The following is a 21,497-nucleotide window of genomic DNA, read 5'->3' as shown; positions in this document are numbered from 1 at the left end:
CCTGCAGCCACACGGGCACCTGGTCCCAGGTGAGTCAGGGAGCTACAGCAGCTGAGTTTGGCCAGACATCAGCTGGGGTGGCTCTTGTCCCCTCTGTCCTTCCCCCTGGCTGGGACAGCCCTTCAGGGGAGTGGCAGCTGGCCCTGGGGGTGCCCACCGGGGCCTGATGTGCTGCAGGTGGTGATTGCCTTCTGCTGCCTGCCCTGGGGGGTGTCAGTGCCCCTTCCTTTGCTGGAAACGCTGGAATGTTTCACTCCAGTATGGAAAGCACGTGGGGAGTGAGGACAAGCAGAAGGCCAGTTGTTCAGTATTTTATTCAAGATATACACACCTCTCCCTGGCAGGGTGGAGCAGCCAGCCCAGGGCATGGCTCGAAGGGCACAGCCACGCCAGTGTTTGTGCAAAGGAAAGGGACCACGGTTCTGTGGGAGTGTGATGGAGCACAGGGAGAACCTGCTGCTGGGCCGCTGCCCCAGCACTCCCTGGAACATCCCACCCCAGGCTGCTCCGCTGACGTTTTCCAGGAACAACAGAAGGAAGAGGCAGCTTATTGTGCTTAAGACATCTGAACAAATCCTGGGTAGGAGACACTCACAGCTTGTGAATATTGCTAATTACTTACAGTTAAGAAAGGATGGATCCTGACAGGGACAGGGCCCTGTGGGCCCCCAGGACCTCACGGTGAGTCTGGGCCATCCCGCCCTGAGGGTCCCCGCGCTCACGGCCGGTGCCCCCGCGGGGCCGCGGCTCCTGCTTGCCCGCAAACAAGGTGAGCTCGTGCCAGGCCGGGGGTCCTGCTGACCCACCCTCTGCTTGGCGCCCTCAGGGAGAGCTGGGAGGAGCTCCCTGCCCTTGGGAAAGGCCCCCACCAGCCCCTGGGGTGGGAGCAGCTGCCAGCCCACCCGTTCCCTGGGGAAGGAAAGCTCGGGCAGGCCAGGCAGGGGAGTGAGCTTGTGCAGCTCTCCACTCAGACTACAATTGAAAGGTTAAATATGAATAAATGCTGTAGGTTTATACATAATGTTTCCTTCTACCTATGGAATGTGTCTGAATGGTCTAAAGACACCCAAATGTTGTTAGAAACCTTAGTTAGCCAAGAAAGACAATCCTGCCCTTAAAAAATAAATAAATAAATCCTATTTAGTTTTACTACGGCCTTTGTTTAAATGCCCTCAGAAAAACAGTATTTTCAGGTGCCTTGTGAGAATGTATCTGTTCATGCAATGGCCCAAGTTCCTCATTTCACAAGCATTGCACTTTTTTATGTAAGTCATCAAAACTATAAAACCTATTTTTGTCTGAAAGTGTTAGTCTAAAAAGTACAGCATTACTTTATATCCACCCATGGAAACTCCTAGACACGTATGTGCACAGACACACACTGTTGCCTAAATGTCTTCTAAAGATACTGATTACAAAGTGTATAAAATTGGGAATACATTGTCAGGATACAGTGAGAGATGAGCCATCCTCTACCACGGACTATAATCTAGGATCAGTCACTAACTGTACACCTTTTTACAGCCTTGGATTCACCAGGGACTTCTGAAACCCAAACAGAACTGCACCAAGGACGGCAGTAACGCTGCGGGAACACAGGTGTTACTGACTGCAACCCAGCTGAGCCCACTGAAATCTCAGTGACATTTTTGTTTCCTTCAAGCAGGGCTGAAACCAAACCTCCTGTGAGGCAGCTTGTGCTCCCAGCTGTGTGAGGACCCCTGCTCCCAGCCTGCTTCTGGACTGGGAGCGAAGGAGCCAAAGCCTCCTCTCTCTGCTAGAACGACCTGGGGCTGTATTTTAACGAGCACACACCCACGGGCACCTCCACGCTGTCCCCAAGCTCTGCCAACACAGTGGTGTGGCTGATAAAATGCTGTTTGTTTAAACTGTGTTATTCTTCAGGCAAATGCAGGCCCTGAGGCCACTTGGTCCTGAGTGTCTGGCCCCGAACAGCCCAGGAGGAGGCAGCAGGCAGAGCCGAGGGCAGATTGTGTATTCGGAGGTAGTCGCTTCCTTCCCCTGTCCTGGTGCACCCCAGCCTGGTGTGGTGTGGGTTAGATGGCCCTGCTCACCCTCCTGCCCCCTGCAACAGCCACATCCCCTTCCCGAGATCCAGGCAGAGATTCAGCTGGATTCAGGTGCCTGATGCCCCTCCAGAGGGAGAGCTGCCTCCTCAGGAGATTTCAGAGCCTGACCTGCCCCAGCAGCTGCTCGGTGCATAGCCTGGAGAAAAGTTGGGAGGCACTTTGTGCGTTCTCTAGCCTGCCGTTCCAACCTGCTGGACGTGTGGTGCCCACAGCCTCGGAGAAGGGTCACGCCGGCACTAGAGAAGAGGCCGGACAAGGCGCTGTCAGGACAGACAGAGACAGGAGGAGCCTCTGCCCGCCCCTCCTCGTGTAGCTGTTTGAGAAAGAGTAAGGGCAACTCGGTTTGCTGCTCCAGGCACGCACCCCCCGTGCTCTGAGGGGAAACACCTCGAGTGGCACGTCCTCGTGGGAGAAGTGGGGTGTGGGGCAACCCAGACCAAGAAAAGGGCCTATTTCTGCTAGAAAAGTCTCAAGATTTGTCACTACCTTACGTGCAGACGTGGGAGAGCTGATCAGGCTGAGAACGTGTTAAAATTGCTCAGGCTGCTGCTAGTTCACCATATGTAAGTCCCGTGACCGCGCTCCCAGGAGGAATCTGAAATATCAAGTGCACTGGAAAAAAGGGATTGTCAGAAAAAAACAGAAAATAGAAATACTACAAAAGCAACATTACTGAGTGGGAACGGGCCTGAGCCGCTGCCGGCCGCGGGGTCACACCGTGGTTTCTATAGTCTCGATCACCTCCATCTCGCACTGCGAGGGGGACAGGAGCGGGCACTCGTCCGGCTCCCAGCTGCTATCCGGGCTGTAATCCTCCTCTGAGCTCAGCTCAGCCACCCCCTCCGTGTCCTCGTCACACGACTCCATGTAGTGAACCCCCACGGCGTTGATGCCGGAGTCCTCGGAGCTGGAGGGGGACGAGCAGTGCTCCGCTTTGGCCGGGTTGCTCTCCGCCGCGATGAAGGCGTTGCGGGCGGGCGGCTCCTCGGCCCTGCCCCGGTGCGGCGCGGGCGGCGGCTGCCGCTGCACGTAGCACATCTTGCCGTTGATGCACTTGACGCGGTAGTTGTCGATGAACAGGTCGGCGATGGTGCAGAACTGGGGCGAGTCGGGGGGCAGCGGGGGCTGGAAGACGGGCGCGAACTTGAGGAAGTGCTCGGTGAGGGACACGGAGATCTGGATGCTGTTGGGGGGCTCCCGGGGCCGCGCGGGGATCTCGGTGCTGGGCAGCTGCTCCACGGGGGTCATGGGCTGGTACACGTATTTACCTGCGGGGAGACAGAGGAGCGGCACTCAGTGTTGTCTCCACGGGATGCCCCAGCCGTCAGTAACCACCTCTGCTGCTTTCAGTGGCCTCCAGGTGTTCAGGCCCCTCCTGGTACGGATCCTCCGACACCTAATCCTGCAGGTAAGTGCAACCTCCCGTCCCCCAGCTCTGCTCCTCTCCCCGGCCCTGCTTCAAGGGCATCACTAACTCCAGAAAATTCACTCCAGGGGCACAACTCCATAGAAGTGGGACAGATGCCAAGGCTGCTCACACCCTTTTCCAGGAGAAAGAAAAATGACAGGATGCTCAGAGACTTTTTTTTTTTTCCCCACTGAGCAGAGCAGTTCTAGTTTACATCTTTGCTACAAGGATCAAAATTTTATTGTATTGTTATTATTCCAGTGAGTCTCCCTGCACGTGTTTCCATGTTCTTTTTCCCTGGGGTCTAAATCGTGTTTTTCCGTATTATAAACCAGAGTTCATACATGACTACAATTAGAATTTTAAGGCAGAAAACAAGGGCATTTCTAGGCTATAGAAATGCTCATGGCATCCTGATTATCTGGTTAAGTAGTAAGAAAATAGGATTACGTTGGTTATATTGAGCAGAACAAAGTGTGAACCGAACATCTTTAGTAAAAGAAATAAATAAGAGAGCAGAAAATTGGGACTATGTTAGGAAAAACTGAGAAACCCGAGGCTATGCCTAAGACTGTAAAATGCTGCATTTTATTTGCATGAAGCTTCTGAAAGATTCATGTCTCCCTAGGGGCTCATCCACTGGGAAAGCACGAATTTCCAGAAGCCTTGTGAAGTAGTGGGGCTGTCGGAAGAGTTTTGCTGCACATGCTGCAAATCCTGCTCTGCCCGGGCAGCAAACGCTGCTGAAGGGCTGTTTGGGTGCTCGGAGCTCCCCAGGAGAGGGGCAGAAAGTTCCTGCTGGCCCTGGGCTGAGATCTGTCATGTGCTCTTGTGCTCCCAGCTCAGAGGTAGGTGCAGCCTTTCTCCCCAGAATTACCCATTCCTCTGGAAATCACACAACGGCTTAGGCTGGGAGGGACTTCAAAGATCACTGAGTTCCAACTCCCTGCCATGGGCAGGGACACTTCCCACTAGCCCGGGTTGCTCTGAGCCCCAAGGAAGAGCTCGCTCCCCTTGCCGTGCCTCTCTGCAGGAGAAAAATCTCCCCCTGTCTTCAGCCTGGGAATGCCTCCCAGCGTTGGGAAGAGCTCTGACAGCACTGGCACTGAGGGGCTGAGGATGCTCCGGGTGTTCCTGGCTGTGCCGGGCCCACGCACAGGCTGTGCTCTGCCAGCCCGGCGGGGACGTCACCAGGGGAACCTCGAGCGCCGGGAAGGCTTTTCCCTCCCTGCTGTGCCGGCGGTGGTGGAAGGGAAACGCACTCGTGTGAAAGTCCGCTGGGACTTCCCACCCCCGTCGTCCGAGAAGAGCGGACACGGATCCGCAGGAAGAGCTCAGGGAGCACGGGAGTGTGGGAGAGGCTGCAATGCCAGCAGTGCCCAACGCAGGATCAGAGGAGCGAGCACCGGAACGCCGGGCAGGAAAACCCTCCGGTGTGCCATGGGAGAGAGCAGGCAGAGCTGGGAGCCGGCAGCAATGGGAAAGAACAGTTTGGGAAGAGGTTTGAGCAGCTCCCCTCGAATACTGCATGGAATGCTTTCTCCCTGCCATCTGCGGAAGGGCAATTGTTCACAGAGCTGCTGGAAAAGCTCAGTGACAATAAACCAAGGTTTTTTCCCACCTGTTTACAGCTGGGTGACAGAAAATACAAAGCCATCCGCTCCACTTGCCCTCTTTTTACTGTACCATGGCGTGGTCCCTCCCCCTGCTGTGACTGGGAGGGAGGAGGTGCTGGCACTGCAGCCCCAGGCAGAGCAAAGCTTGGGCTCCTCCAGAGCCCTTCGGAGCAGCAGCTCCTTGGTTCTGGAGCGATGGGGGCTCTCAGATCATGGGTGTTCCTCAGATCTTGCTGACAGAACTTCCCTGGGCAGCTCCTCGCCCTCACGGCTTCCTGCCATCCGCTGCTTCCCAGAAACCCTTCTGTGAAATTCGGGAACATTCAGTATGCCCCTGCCCTGCAAAGCCCCACAGCTGATGATTAGTGTGCTGCTGGCTGGGAAAGTGTCTGATAAATTCAGCTCATGGAAACCAAAGTGTGGCCTGGCCTTGCCTCAAACCACAATGCTCTATTTATCCATGGATCTGGAGGGCTTCCATGTGGGCTCCTATCCCGTTCCACTGACAACAGACACTAGTGAAAAGCATTTCCTCAACTCAGTTTTGTGCCACCTCTACTTGAAGCATCCAAGGAAGGCCCTGGTGAAGATTTTAGCAGGATCAAGAAAAACAGTATATGCACAACAGGACTCTATTTTCGCTTAAAACAGCCCCGTGTGCTGGCAGAAGGCTGGGGGATGTTGGGAGAAGGAAGCAGTGGATTTAAGCCAAGGAAGCTTTACAGCATGGGCATGGAATGGTGAGGCAGAGATTCAGCAGTGTGACTTTTTTTGTTGTTTGTTTTTCCCCTTTTGGGAAAGGAGGAGGAGAAGAGGTGGCAGGGGCAGACAGGGCGCTGCCGGGAGCCCAGTGGGTTGTTTTCCCACTGCAGCAGCACGTGCAGTGTCTCAGAACTGCCCCGCTGGCACTAATTCCAGGGCAGGAGCAGAGGATTTCAGAGCCTGTCTGTGTCACCTCACAGAGGCTGAAATGGTTTCCTCACGTTCCAAGGACAAGCTCTGCCAAGGTAAAGCAGGAATTGGCTGACAGAAAACAGAGGATTTAATACATGAACTGCTTTGTACCTTTCTTTAGAATTCTGGTACCAGTTTGTCAAGTTTCAGCTGGTTTTAGGGGCGAGTTTATTTGTTTTAGACAGATTAAACTTGTTTTAAAGCATGACCAGGTGCTCAGAGCTGGGACTGTCAGCCTGGATCACGGAAAAAACTGTGCTCACAGCTCCTCACCCTACATAATGCATGGAAACGCGTCAGCCGGGACGCAGCCTATGAAAAATAAATGCAGGAATTTAAAAATAAGATCACCCCCCACCCCTGCAGCTTGTGGGATTGCCAGGGATGGCTTTTGCACAGAAAATGATCCCAGAAGCACAAGTCCCAAGTTCTCTTACAATCCATCTCAATCTGATCAAACACCCGTGGAAATCCACAGCAGTATTTCTGCTGACTGTGAACAGCTGGCAGCAGCCTGTGATAAAACAGTGTTTTGAGCACCTATTCTGATCCATCCCATTTAATGTGCTAGCACGGAATTTATTGCCTATTTATTCCAACCAAGTGGGCTGGAGAACTCTGCGCTGTGCTGATGAATGCTCCTGAAATGACAGTGTTCTGCACAAATACAGGTGCCAGAGCAGACGCTGCATCACCACTTGTTTCCTGGGTCACTCTCCACCAGTGAGTGGGAGGTGGGGAAGGAAAAATACTGCACGTGTCACGTGTCCAAAAACCAAACTCCAAATCCCGTGGAAAGCAATTTGCTGCATTTGCAGAAGTTTGGGAAGTTCTCAAGCTGCTACGGAGAAGCCTCACAGTCCCGGCTCTGCGGTTCCACCACTGTGGCAAAAGGGCTCAGGGCAAACAAGAGCCTGTTCCAATCCTGGGAGCAGCAACCGTGTGAAATTAGGCTCTGCCAAAATGACTTCCCTGGTAAGTCCCAGTTGTCCACGCCAGCCACAGGCTGACAGTGAGCTGATGAAACGAGAGACCCCAGGAGCAGGTCTGCAGGACACACTGAACCCTCTGTGCCCCCCCGAGCTGCTCCGGTGCCTCGTTTGTGGCTGTTCCATCAACACTGCACCTCCTGTCTGACCCACCACAGCCACAGCAGCTTGTGCACAACCAGAAAGGGCTGACTGTGTCTCCATTCCTCAGTTATTCAGCTGACCCCGGTGCCAGCCCACAAACCAAACCCCCAGGGACCTGGCACACGCTACAGCCGATACTCAACTGCAGAACAACTATTCAAATGTGTCCAAGGAAGTGCTGGGCAGTGCTCATCTCCTTGCTGCTCTGTGCCCAGGAATAGGATTTCCGTTGCCAAATGGGAGGGATGCTGTTCCCCAAAGCCTTGGCTCCGTGCCTCCGGTGAGCCTGCCAGCAGGCTGGGGCAGGATCCAGCAGAGCAGTGAGCTCCAGCATCACCTGCACATCTCCAGCAAACCTGGGCAACCTGGAACATTTCTTATGTTTGTGGCATTGATAACCAGAACTATGTGGCTGATTGATTGGAAGCTGTATGACAGAGCCTCCTGCTTCCAAAAACCCGTGTCAAGCCTTGAGAAACAAGCCCTGAGGTCCTTTCTCTCTGATCTTTTGCTAATTGGGCAGTCTGCATGCATCCTCACCAAACAGACACAGCAGCAATTTCCGTGGCTAATACAAAATAACTTAACCATGAAATAATCAGAGGTGCTGCTGGAAGATTTTCTTCTCCACTTCCCTCAGTCCCAGTGTTCTGGTTTACCTCTGACACTCATTAACGTGCTTGGCATATTGAAAAAAACCCAATAAAAATCCATCTTTCAGGAGTGAGGCTGCTCATAACAAATTCTCAAGCTTTACCCTCTCAAAATGCTACCTTGGAGGACCTGGCCCTAATAAATAACAACATGAATTGCCCTGCACTTCAGAAAATGGAAAGAGAGAGCTGTGGGTCTGACAAGTCCAAGTCAGCAATACATACCATGGATATTTGTTCACATGAAGGGCATTTAGACATCTATTAACTGAAACATAAAGCTTTTTTTTCCATATGTATTCTTCCTCCTGCAGCTGCTTGAACAAATATTTCTCCATCTGCCAGCTCATCTATCTCCAAAAATCACCAAGGTTAATGAAGACCTGTTAATTGCACAGCATTGAATGTGACCTGGCTCAGTTTAACCTGACCTGGCTCAGCTTAGGAACTGCTCCCATGTGGGCTGAGCTGTTGTGGTGGGAGCCTGGAGCTGAGGTGGGCTGGAGGAGGACTGGCTCTGATCCCAGTGGATATCTCTGTGCCTTTGGCTGTGGTGGATCCTGCAGAGAGGCCGAAGCTGCGGCCCCATGGACTGACACAGGCCCCCCATCAGGTGTGTGAAGGGTGTGTGCTGTCAGCTCCCATGGCTCAACAGCAGGGAACTGCTCCTTAAATGGTGGTGACTTGGTGCTGCTTGAACCCACACGTGTGTAACAGGAGTGTGATCCTCTGCTGTGAAGTCCAATGGAATTCCCACTCCAGCTGGACCAGACTTTCCTATTGCCACAGGCAGCCCTGCCAAAAACATCAGCTCACACGGGAGGGGAATGGGCCCCGCCACGAAGAACATCAAAACATCCTAATTAAATACCACCCAGCTCTGAAGGAGGAAGGCAAAGCAAGCATTCCCAATGCAGTGTGACAGGAGGCAGGGCTGCCCTGGAGGGATTCCGACCATTCCAAGGAGACCTCACTCCACAGCTGTTCTGTGTGTGGAGATCAGCTGCTTGAGCACCGGCCTCTGTCATAGCAAGAGATGGAGAACTACCAAGTGCTCTTCCAGCAGCACTTGTTCCACACCTCATGGCAGGAGAGCAAGTCTGGCTGTTTGGGAAGAGGCACACGGTCCAAGGGAGCTGGTCTGGCAGGAGGTGACGGCTCTGGGCTGGAGTGGTGCCCTGCTGCCTGTGTTGGCACAGCAGCTCAAGGACTGTCACACACCCAGCTGGCTTCCAGGGTGGCACAGGTGACAGACAGTTCTGCCACAGCAGCCCAGCCCATGATCAGCACCAGCCCGTGCACGGGAAGGAACTGGGAATCACTTCACTGCTGACAAAGCAGAGCCTCAGGGCAGGCGAGGGTTTCCTCCTTCACAGACCAAAGCAAAGCTCGATGCCCACACCCTGGACACGTTTACTGAGGGGCACTCAGCACCCTCAGCCTGCTGGAGGTACCCTGTTTTTCAGAAGTGCTCCATGAAGCAGAATTCCATCTGGAAGTGTGATGCTGGTCTGAGGCCTGTCCAGGGTCATGGCTTCCCAGCCCTGCTGGCTGCAACAGCGAACAAAACAACGCCGTGGCCTTCCCCCTCCTCCTCTCTCTCCAGTTACAGGCACAGCTTGGAACAACAACCCTTTGCAAACAAAGATTGCCCCGACCATAAATACTCACCAAGGACCATCACAGCTTCAAATTGCATTTTGCTCAGAGCACAGTAATAGCTTTTCCAGAGGGGCGAGAACAAATGGCAGGAGAGACCCTGAGCACATTTACAGATGACACATGTGAAAAATCCTACTGCTAACCCAGTTTCCCTTCCTTTGTATTGTATGGAATAGCCATCATGCCACATCCAGCAAAACATCATGGACTGTGTGGGGAACACGAGATGTGGAATAAGCCACTGGAGGAAATGGAAAACATTTCAGGACACTGAGGCACTGCCAGACTTACAGTACAAGATTAAGCAGAACTGAACTGGTGGTTATAATGAGGCATAACTGAAATGCTTCTCAGTGTTGAAGGAGCCTCTTAGATAAAGATATGCAACACCTCAGTGCAAGGGATATTTTTACCCTGTGCTTCATGCAGACAACTTTGAAAATCACTGGGATTGCTCAAACAAATTTCTAGAGCAGGGGATGCAGACAGAGCATCCCACACACCTGCAGGACTTCTGGCAGAGCTAGAAGGGCCCAGTAAGGGATCACAGAAGGGACTCCAAGGATACAAATCAACTCTGCAAAGGAACAACAGAAAAAGAAGCCACACCTGAGCAGTCTGAAGTGCAGCAGGAAGGGGCAGCGGGCTCTGACCTAACAGAGGTGTGTCCTTGCAAACAGCACCTTCCACAGAAGCACCTCCACCAGAGCACTGAGGAGTCCATCCCATTCCCAGCCCCATCCGAGCACAGGGAAGAAACAGTCCAGCAATGTTTCTGCAGTGGCTCCCCAGCAGTGATTCTCCACTGTGGAGGAGAGGTGTTCCCTCACTGCTGCACAGCCACAGACAGCTGTGCCAGCCCCTGACCTCATGCTTCTCACAGGAAACTGAGAGGGGGAAAACATCAGAAAGTTTGTCTTCATCAAATTTGTATTTTAATGCCCTTTGTCTTGATCTGTTTTAAATACAAAAAAGATCATGACAGTACATGCTGTGAGCTGTCTAAGCCTTTCAGGGGCTTCTATGCACATCAGCTTAAGAGCAGGTAACGCTTAAATGCAAACGAATCCTGGAGCTTCTTCCATCATCCCTGCTCTTTCCTCTCTCTGCTTACATGGATTTACTGGACTTAAAGGAAAAGCAACCCAGAAGGCTTGAGGGATGTTTCAGGCAGCCATAAACCCTCTTAAAGGAGCCATATTTGCTCACTAACCCTTGCAAGGGAACAGAATATCGACACCCAAAAAAGCAATGAGCAGCAGCACACACCACGTGTGTGTTCTGGAGGAGCCCTTTCCTTCCAGTACCCGGAAAAATGCCACAAATGCCACAGGTACAACTAACCCCAGCCCCTGCTGGATCCCAAGAACACAGGCACATGGAAGTGCAGGCATGGAAAGCGTGGCACAGCCTTGGACACCTCCACCAGTGCAGCAGCTGAGTGCTGTGCATCCCAACCTGAGCTCTGAATCCGAGGATATTCACCTTCCAACATCTTTTCCAAAGCCATCCCAAAGGGCAGAACAGTCACTCTTTTTTAGCCCCCAAGTTACACTAGATATTTTTAAAATTCAGTAGAGAAAATAGCACAAAATGGTTTAGTGCTAAATATTTATTCTACAACCCCATCCCTGTGCACCATCTGCTCAAGCTTCAGCATCCCATGGTTTCCATGCAGCCAGTCAGTGTGCTGATATGGCAACAAAGCAGGATAAGCACAGCTCAGTGTCAAACTACCCAGAAAACCATGGCATTGCCTGGTGCATGGAAATCACAGGCACTGGAGAGGCAAGACAGTCATTTCCCATGTGTGTGGTATGTGCTGCAGGGGGGCACCCTGAGCCTCTGCATACGGTGGAATGTTTTCCTGGGAAGCCTCAAATAAGCAGAACAGCTCACTGGGTCCTTGAAGGAAAAGTCTTCTCCAAAGAGCTGCACTCTGCACCCACGGGGGACAGCTGGGGCAGGAGGGTGGGTTTGGCAGCCTGGAACAGACACCTCTGTGTGGCCACAGCCTGGTTTGCTGGTGGCTGGCAGGAGAAACAGTGGCAGCCCTGGGATGTGCTGTACCTGTGCTGCTCCCTTGCTGTGGGCAGAGCTCAGGGGCTCTGCTGACACGTATCTGTGGTGCCTTACCCCAGAGTGAGCCTTCAGGCTGGACAAACACCACCTTCTTCAACTTCACTGCTGGGAGCAGTGTCCTTGTTACCAGCACAGCCACGCCTTCAACCCTCGTCCCATTGCTGCTTCTGGTGCCTGATGTGCACATCTCCACTCCCACTTCATTCAAACCAATCTTTTCTTTCTGTCACAGGCCTCTCCAGAACCCAATTCCAGAGAAGTTAAAGGACTGCCCTCCCAGATCACACCCAAAATACGTCACCATGTGGAGCTGGTGTGTGCAGGTATGGGCACCAACCTTTCCCTGGAGGGGTGTGGGATCCAGCAACGCTCTGCAAGAGACAGTAACGGCCCAGGTACCACTGGAGGAGGAGGAGGAGAAGGAGAAGAAGAAGAAGGAGGAGGAGGAAGAGGTGGCATCATGCTGGGCCATCGTGTCACAAAGTGCCACTGTGGGCAAGTGACTGGGAGCTGCTGCACAGCACAGGTGGGAGCACACACAGCACTCGTGGCTTCACTTTTCAATATAAGACATGCAAGAGGCTTTAAGGAGCCAAAGGCTTGTTTTTTCAAAAAGCTGAATCATGGGGGGGAAAAAGGCACAAAAGGCTAATACAAGGTAGCACAATTACTGTCTATTGATACAACTGCTGTGGAACCACGATTCATCATGTGTTATTGATATTTGCAGCACAGTGGACCAAGGGGCTCACAGGGTGTTTAACAGAATGCAAGATACTCAGATTAAAAGTGAGCCCAGTTGCAAGAGAACACCCTATTTTTGCATTGTCCAGGGATGAAACCAATCTCACAATTGTATGAAGTGTGATGCTTTCTCTCATGGCTAATTCTTAGGAAGTAACATTAGCAAAACACAGGCAAAGTCCTGCTGTCAGGTCAGGCTGGATGTAAGGCCAAGGCTCTGATGCCTTCTGACAGTGGCAGGGTGAGCATCGCCCTCGGTTTCACACCCAGAGAGCCAAGATCCCACTGAACCAGCTGGAGAATGGTCCCTGTGCCCTTAGGCCAAGGTCCAGTGACACAGGCAGGGAAAGCAAAGCGAAAGGTGAGGGTTTCACCTGTCCTGCCTACAGCTGGAGGGCTGCAGGAGCTGACCAGGGCACCCCAGCACTCCCTACAGTGTCCCAGCCTCTGGCAGGGACAGGCAGCACACGTGAGGGAGAGCAAACACCTCGAGTGGGGCTCGGGCAAGCACTGAAACCCAAACAGCAGAGGCAGCAGGAAGCGTGGAACAGCCCAGCCCCTGCCTGGAACAGCTGCAGGTGAGCTCCAGCCCCGGCATCACGAGGAGCAGGGAGAGGGATGGGCACAGAACTGCACAGGTTCTGTGGGCACAGCAGGGACACACTGCAGGGCTGGGGGCAATCACCCCACAGAACAAGCGGCTTCCAGAGCAGAGTGGGGGCACTGGAGCTCCACAGCCACCAGCGAGAACAAACATACCAAGGCATGCCTCTTGCTGAAATTGTTTTACAACATAGGTTATGTATAAATTCCGACTGTTGTGTGGCCTAAGTTAAAGTGTGGGTATGTTAAAAACAAGGCCCTGTTGCCAAGCAATCAGATTTTACTTGCCCAGCAGGTTTTTGATTTCCATCTACGTGAATATATTCTACTATTGGCAGAAACACCTCCAAATTGCACCAACTGCAATTCTTGAGTTCTGTGATCAGTCACTACATAAAAATTGATTAGTGGAAGAGTCAAAGCACTTATGAAAACATCCTCTGTATCTTGTGGGCAGATAAATTCATGGAGATGCTGGAAGAAAAGCCACAACTCACTAACCCAGGGTCACTTTATATGCAGACAGAGAGAGATGCTCTACCTGGAATCCAATCTACTGTCAACCAGCTCTTACATTAGTATGAGCTTGTGCCATCCATCAGCAGCTAAGCCCACACTGTCACAGCTATCGTTCTGGAACATCTTACACTGTTTGTGAGTAAAGCATTTTGCTTTTTATCCTTTATAGAAACACAAATTTCTAGTAGAGCCTTATCAATGTGCAGAACTAAGTTCCCAAAGCTGGCAGTGAGTCATGAAGTGTGGGGCTGGTTAAATCCAGAGCCATTACATAAGGACACCCCAAGATGCCCATTCTCTACAAGCCCAGCTCTGCTGGTTGTACCAACGAGCAGCGACAAAACGTGTTCTTGATGAGCACACAGGTGCTGCCAGGAAATTGGAGGTGCTGTGCCAAGTACCTGAGAGGCCTCTTCAGTCCTTCCAGCAAAGCTGAGCAGTGTCAGCTCTGCAGAGCTGCAGGATGGAGGCCGCGAAGGTGACAATCCTGTGACTCAGTCTCAGGCGACAACACGAGGGTTTGACCATGGGCTGCAGCTTAAGGCACATAAAACATCCATCAACAACCAGGAGAGAAGGATAATGTGTGAGCAGGCACTTTTGCATTGGGCACTGGGGGTAGGCAGGCTCGCAGATTCAAGCTGGCAAACAGATTTGGCCACCTGCAGAGTCCAGGAAGGAAGCCACACGCTCACCACAGGCACTGTGCTCCGTACAGATTTTGTCTTGGAGCTGTTCCTCTGCAGTGAGAAAAGTGCCTGCAGCCTTTCCCCAGCAGGAACCTCTCTGAGAGGAGCAGAGGCCCAGCTCCTCCCCATGAAGTGTTCAGGACACCCTGAATTCCCAGACAACCGCACCAGCTGACAGGACACAAGGTTAATGAACTTTTCCTTGGAAGTACTTGCTTCAGGTAAGAAACATCCACAGCCTTATCCTTTCAGGCTTTACAAAACCAACAGTTACCCCTTCAAGCAGCCACAGAGGAAGGGTATCAGTTATCTGCCACTCTCAGAGGTTTTTACCACAGATCGTTGAGTTTTGGGCAAGCAGATTTAATTCTTTGTGAGTCATTCTCCTCAGATGGACAGACAGATTATTAAACACAGCCTCACAGTCATGCACAGCAGAGTTTTTGGCTGGCAGGGAGCGTTTTGGTACACAGGCCCCTTTCTCTCAGGACTTTTTGACAATGAAGAGCACTGATTTCCATTCAATCCTGGATGAGCCATATAGGAGTTAGTCCTACAAAACGTACTGAGCAAGTTGCCTGAATTCAGAGATTTTCCTGTGTTCTCTTCCTGATAAGTGACATCAGGTTCTTTGTTAATAATAGTAGAACATGCATGTGTCTAAACATTCTAGTAAGGGTTTAAAAATGAATGCCAGGAGGTTCTTCCAGAGGCACTGACATTCCCACAGGGTACAATGAATTGACAGGTGTGGGTTCTCTTTCCGAGACACAGCATCAACAGTACATCTGTACTGGGATTTCCAGATTATAACTAAAACCAGAGGAACAAAACACAAGCCAGGTCCAGAATGGTGCACACATAAAAACTAGCAGTAAGTGTTTGCCCTCAGAGTAACAGTTCAGAACACATTAAGCTGACATTCTTTCCATGGTTGTGTACAGGTTAGTGGAACGAAGCTAGAATATCATAGCTCTTCAAAATACAGGTGAAGAGAAGATCTTGCACAGCCACAGGCAACAAATCCTCATTAAAAGTCTTTTACCATTACAAGCTGAAAAATCCACCTTTCTGCAGCCCCTGCCTGGCACTCAGCACAATGCCTGGCTTGTGCACAAACGTTCCATCCACGGACTTAAATGGGATGGATGTCCAAATCCTTTTCACAGCCAAAGCAAATGAAAAAGCCCTATTTCTCCCAAGATTTGTGATCATCCTCCCTCCAGAACAAGCTGTGTTTTCCAGGAATGCCCAGCCCCAGAGTTCCCAGCCCGCCCTGCTCCACTCCTGTTTAAGTTTCTCGCAAAGAAAAACGTATAACCTCCAACTATCAGCCTCAGGATTTCAAACAGGCATTTTACAGCTCCCTTTTCCATTTATCCAACAAGTCAACGATCCGGATACAGTTTTGCCCCTGTGGAACAGCACTGCTGGAAATTCAAGTTGCCACCAGCACTGCCAGGCTGGCACCTTCCAGTGAGCTCCGTCCACATCCCCTTCCACAGAGAGGGACACTCATGGAGCACTGGAGCACTGCTGCCCTTCTGCTCCCTCCTGGATGTGGCAACGAGTTTTGTAGCCACCAAAAACCAGCACAAGGAAAACCCACCAGGACAAAAGCAAGACTTTGGGAGATCTACAGTGTCTGCTGTGCTGCAGAGCACCCTGGGGGCTCATTTTAGGGTCCCCCCACCAGGGCTGTAGCTGCTTCTCTAATGGGGGGGAGTCAACAGAAGTTGGCTGCAGGCAGGCACAGCTCCTCTTTAGACTCCCAAGCTCTGTCATGATGCACCTAAATACCTCCCATAACCATCTCAGCTCACCAGTGGTCTGCCACAGGAAAGAAGGGTGCCTGGCTGACTCCCTGCTCACAGTTCCCACAGGCAGACTGGATCTGAATGGGCTTTGGAGATTGTCAGAGCCCCTGCTGATGGCCCTGTCGCTGGAGAGAGGGGAGAGACCCCCTCAGAAATGCTGCTTGTGTGCACAGAGCTACTGATCTGCTGCACAGTCACTGTGTGGCAGGGGAAGAACCTGCCCCTGGGCCAGGTGTGTACCTGCAGAGAGCAGGGAGGAGCTGCCATGTGGCACCACCACATCTTTGTCTCTGGAAGGGATTTAATTGAGGATAGTCTTGACAGAGAGCTTCCACCAGCTCTGTGGGCCAGAAAACAAATGTTTTCATTGTAAATTGTTATGAAAGAAAACACCAGTGTTTCAGGCAGTGAAGAACGTGAGCAGCAGTGTCTGCTCCGAGCACACCCAGGGGCAGTGACTGTGCTGATCTGCTCCCTCCCTGGCACAGCTGTGGGTGATGGATAATCACCCCCCTGCCCAGCTCACAGGACCAACAAGACCCCAGCCAGGATGGGCTGTGCCCCCCTGGGTGCCCTCAGACAGCACGAGGGAGCGATGGGGCTTTGAGAGCCAAGAGAAACCCTGGGCTCCCTGTTCAGAGAGCAGGTGAACAACAAATGTAAATATTCTCTGGTTCTGCATCCCCAGAATTTCCTCTGGCCAAACTCAGAGAAGTTCTCCTCCCCCAAACCACCCAGAACACACATGCCCTCTGTGGTGTGCCACCCATCACACAAGCCCATTCTCTCCTCTTGCCCAGGGAAGTTCCTTGGGTCTCTTGCCAGGCCTGCCTGACCTCATGCAGACCCTGCCAGGTCTGGCTCCAAACTCCCTTGTAACAGTGCCACAATTCCATGTGCACGCCAGGGAGCAGGAAGCTAATTCAGGGCACACCTGCAAGTGCCCTCCACCACTTAGCAGAACACAGGGCAGGGAAGCAGCTGTGCTTTTTAAAACCTTTACTGCCACCACAATCTTTTTCCATGCCTGAGCCTGGCAACTGTGTTCCCTTCCTGGCCACCCAATGGAGACCTCACAGCTTTCCCCTTCCTTGGTTTGTTTTCTTGTAAATGGTCCAGACAGCTGAACCTTGTAAAAGTGGTGGAACCAAAATTTATTTGCTGCATTTACTTTTCAATATAAGATATGCAAGAGCCTTAAAGAGCGAAAAGCTTGCTTTTTTTGATGCTGAATCAGGGGGAAAAAAAGCACAGAAAGGCTAATACAAGGTAGCACAATTACTGTCTATTGATACAACTGCTGTGGAACTACGATTCATCATGTATTATTGATAATTGCAGCACAGTGGACCAAGGGGTTTGCAGAGTGTTTAACAGAATGCAAGATACTCAGATTAAAAATGAGCCCAGCTGCAAAAGAATACTCTATTTTTGCCATGTCCAGGCATGAAACCAATCTCGTAATTGTACGAAGTGTGATGCTTTCTCTCATGGCTAATTCTTAGGAAGTAACATTAGCAAAACACAGGCAAAGTCCTGCTGTCAGGTCAGGTTGGATGTAAGGCCAAGGCTGTGATCCCCTGTGACAGAAGCAGGTACCAGCTCCCAGCCAGCAGCCTCGCAGCAGCGCCGGTGCCAATCGCAGCCGCAGCGGAAATCCCGAGGTGAGGAAAGGGAGGCAGCACCTTGCTGCAGACCTGCCTCTGGCATGTTTTCTCTGCCTCTGGAAAAAGTAGATCCGAGTAATTCAAGGCTCTCAGCCTGCATCTAATAAGCCAAACCCCACCAGGCTGTGAGAGGGGAGGGGAGGGGAGGGGAGGAAGGTGACCAGGGGGCTGCCACCCTGGCAAAGGGAACGCACACAGGGACAGACCGGAGGGGTGCAGGACAATCTGTAATGGGACAAACACAGGGGCTGAAGGCAAAACACCTCCTGGACCAATGCCTTTTTCCCTGCAGGGAAAAGGACTCCAAAGGCTTGAGCCCTCATCCCGCTTCCGTGTGGAGACAGGAGTGGGCAGCACAGAGGGGAGGGTCAGCTGCTGCAGCAGGTACGAGGTGTTCCCTGCCCTCCCTGTGCCCACAAGCCTGGCAGCTCCAGCGACACCCAAGGCACCCACCTATCCCAGCCCAGCCCCCCAAGCCCCCCATCCTGCACAGTGTTCACACACCTACTTATGGTGGTTGTGCCCGGGTTCAGAGCTCCCCAGGCACAGAGGCACATCAGAGAACCACCTCGCAGCAGATCTGCTCCCCACTGAGCCCGGAACAAACTGAAAATGACCCCAAATAAACTCCAGCCTTAGACACAGAAGTCACACAGGCACCCAGGGCAGCTGAAGTTCTCAGAGCTGTCTGGATACACTGAGCAGTCTCTGATTCTCCTGCCAACTATTATTGCCATTTTACGGACACAGAAACGTCGGAGGTAAAGGGAGCGCCTGAAGTGCTGCTCCCTTCTGAGCACGCCAACAAAAACGGCTTTGGGGAATTCAGACTGGGCTCTTTCTCAATTATTCCTTCCATAGCCAAGTGGCTCTGCAACGCTAAATTGCCTCTGTCACTGAAGTAAGCAGATGTGATCCTGAATACACATGAGGAGACAATCTACTCATCACGGCATGGTGAGTTTTTGTAATTTCTCAGTGTAAGTGCACTTTCACTGAGTTGACATTCTCCAGGACCTTGGCCACGGATGGAAAATAGTACTTCAAAGGCCCTTTTAATTGATGTAGAGCTTCCTGTACCCCAATACAGCTCTTAGGAGTCACAGAAAAGCACTTTCAAGAACCCTCTGAGGATTCCCAAGTCGGCATTACAGCACTGCGTTTATGGAGGATAACTCCAAACACTGTTTAATTACGTCTCTGACCTCTATACAATTTCCCATTATAGACCTCATTCTTACCCCTTTTAAGTCCAACCCAACTCATTCCAGAGGAGCAGGATACAAAGAGATCCTTAGCTCTGAAATTTGCATTAGGAAATGAGGGGCAAGAAGGGAGCATGCTTCTCCGTGGCTTTCAGAAGATTAAACAAGGCAAGGAAGTGTGGGACTTCCTTCATTTAAAATCCCAGTTTCATGCGGCAGAGGTATCTCAAAGTTTTTTCTGCCATAAAGGAGGAATTAAGAAGGAAGTCTGTACTTCTTGCAAAAGCTGTAACTATTTTTAAATCTTAAGATTGCCACAGGGCAGCTAAGGATCTCGAGTGTCCTTCCGAGAGGGAAGCAGCTCCGTGTAATGCCTAAGAGACACCAGTCTAAGGCTCCCTTGAAGGGTTTCAAGGACCACAACTTCTCACCTTGTCAAGTACTCTGTTCCCCTGCTTCATCTGCCTTCCTACCATGTTTTCTAATATCCAAACCTAAACTCTCCTTGCCACAGGTCAGTGATACCTGGTTATCTGCCAAGTCTGTGCAGAGGAGGGCTAGAACACACTTTCCTTCTCAAGGCTACCTTATACTTTGCAAAACTCCCCTCCCCTCCCTCTCTCAATATTTTACAGCCCAAACAACCTCTTTCCTTTTGCACCCCCTTGTAAAGAATATTTTCAAAGCTGATCTCTGCGATCTCCTACAGAACCTCCCCAATTCTCCCACAGCTCCATAAAGTGCCACGCTCAGAGCCCATCAGCCTGGTTTCCTCATCACTGAGCTGAAGAGACTAATTAAATTGCACACTTGCCACGCTGCTGGTAATGCATCCCCAAGCGAAGGCTGGGGTCTGGGTTTGCATTTCCACCACGCAGGCTCCCGCTGCTGACGCACAGGCAGTTGTGACCCATCCTAATCCCGTCGCTTCTCCAGGTGTTCCCAGCTCCATGGTTGAATTCCCCTCCCAGGACCATCCCCAACTGATTTTGGGTAACATCTCCAGTTTATAAGCACCATTTTGAGCTCTGATCCTGTCCTCCAGAGTGCTCATAAGCTCATATATCTTTATGGTGACCACAAATAACTGAGGCCAGAGAAATTTTGGGAAGGAAGAGTGTATCTAGGTCATAACTTGAGGCCCTTTGTGTCATGGAATGAAATGCGAGACATCCCTGTCCCTGTGCAGCAGGTGACTGTGGCACCTTCTCACACAGCCAGTTGTGCCACACACAGGGCACAGACAGAAAACACCCATTGTTCTGAACTGATTTCAAATGAATCCGAAATCAAGACAAAACCCCTAGAATGTCTATTTAATTCAAATGGAAGCTCACATCCAAATAAAAGGTGGCTTTTAGGGCAGGCCCTTTACCCCATGAAACAGAATTTGCAGAAAAGTGCATGTGAAGGGGAATTGTGTAGATTAAATTACAAGGAGAGACAGCAACGGATTTAAAAGGAGAATGGGATGTCAGGAGTCCAGGGACACCTTCTGCAGCATCAAGCAACGTCACACAAGGGTCAGCACTAACCCTGACCATCCAGGCTTTAACTTCTCCTGAACACAACACGACCCAAGTACATGGCTCCATCACCATTTCCTGACCTCGCAACAACACACTGCTGGGAAAGCCTGCTCTTCACGGCTCTAAGTGATTAATTATTCATCAAACTATGTTTGGACATCCACAGTTGAATCCCAGCCTCCATGATTAGACACATCAGGATCTTGAATACAGATATTCAAGTCGCTGGGCGCCTTTTCACCAGAGTTGGATCAACACTGGATTTTGAAACTATCTGCTATATATAGCCTAAAGCGGCTACCTCTCTACTCAGAGGGGTTTATGCCTGTAAAAAGAAAACCATTAGAACGGAGGGTGAAGTAGCTGGAGCGAAGGACAGCGGTGCCCAGCAGCAGCCGGTGCCACAGCCCACCCTCTGGCTGCCTCCCGGTGCGAGGGGGTCCAGCCCCGGGAGTGGGATGCTCCCGGCCGCGGGACGGGACGGACGGGGCGGGACGGGCGGTGAGGAGCGCGCGGGGACTGACAGGACACCCGGGACCCCCGGGACCGGCGCCCCCCGCCCGCCCCGCGCCCCCTCACTCACAGTGGCACCATCCCAGGTGGCAGCACCAGTGCAGGCGGAAGCAGCGGCCGTGGCTGTGGGTGGCGCAGAGCGAGAGCCCGTCGCAGGGCTGGAAGTCGGGTCTGCCCGCGCAGCTGCGGGCGAGCGCCTGAGCCTCGTCCAGCTTCTCGCTCTTGGCCGCCGCCGCCCCGCTCATGGCGCCGCCGCTCCGCCCGCAGCCCCCGCGCCGCAGCGGCCGGAGGAGGAGGAGGAGGAGGAGGTTGAAGAAGAGGAGGAGGAGAAGGAGGAGGAGAAGGCGCCGAGCCGCAGCGGGGACCGCCCGCCCGCCCAGCGCCGCGGGGGCAGCGCCGCGGGCAGGGCCCGGCCGCCCGCCCCGCTCCGCCCCGCCCCGCGCCCCGCCCGGGCACCCGTGGAGCCCCCGAGGGACGGGCCCCCGAGGGATGGATACCCCCGTGGCCGTGACCCCCAATGGCCGAGCCCCATAATGGCTCTGTCCCCCGATGGCTGTCCCCCCGATGGCTGTGCCCCCGATGGCTGTGCCCCTGATGGCTCTGTCCCCCGATG

General features: G+C 52.3%; 1 protein-coding gene and 1 long non-coding RNA gene across 2 annotated transcripts; one reads left to right on the top strand and one right to left on the bottom strand.

Annotated features, from left to right (window-relative positions):
- Positions 1-295: 295 nt before the first annotated feature.
- Positions 296-21,262, bottom strand: C10H3orf70 (chromosome 10 C3orf70 homolog). Its single transcript, XM_064666685.1, has 2 exons — positions 20,955-21,262; positions 296-3,358 (listed from the first exon to the last, which is right to left on the bottom strand). Exons 1-2 carry the CDS (start codon positions 21,127-21,129, stop codon positions 2,802-2,804), a joined length of 732 nt encoding a protein of 243 aa, XP_064522755.1. The 5' UTR covers positions 21,130-21,262; the 3' UTR covers positions 296-2,801.
- LOC135419838 (uncharacterized) lies at positions 3,434-12,195 on the top strand. Its single transcript, XR_010433186.1, has 2 exons — positions 3,434-4,346; positions 11,831-12,195. It is a non-coding gene; the product is annotated as an uncharacterized LOC135419838 (long non-coding RNA).
- Positions 21,263-21,497: the final 235 nt, after the last annotated feature.

This window comes from Pseudopipra pipra, chromosome 10, assembly GCF_036250125.1.
Source record: "Pseudopipra pipra isolate bDixPip1 chromosome 10, bDixPip1.hap1, whole genome shotgun sequence".
Lineage (NCBI taxonomy): Eukaryota > Metazoa > Chordata > Aves > Passeriformes > Pipridae > Pseudopipra > Pseudopipra pipra.
The sequence above is the reverse complement of the archived record's forward strand: the minus strand, read 5'-3'. Positions and strand labels throughout refer to the sequence as shown.

Excerpts from the sequence above, each read along its gene's own strand:
- C10H3orf70 (XM_064666685.1), bottom strand. The coding sequence starts at position 21,129 with ATGAGCGGGGCGGCGGCGGCCAAGAGCGAGAAGCTGGACGAGGCTCAG. Across the intron at positions 3,359-20,954 it reads CCACCTGGGATGGTGCCACT|GTAAATACGTGTACCAGCCC; the intron begins GTGAGTGAGGGG and ends GTCTCCCCGCAG.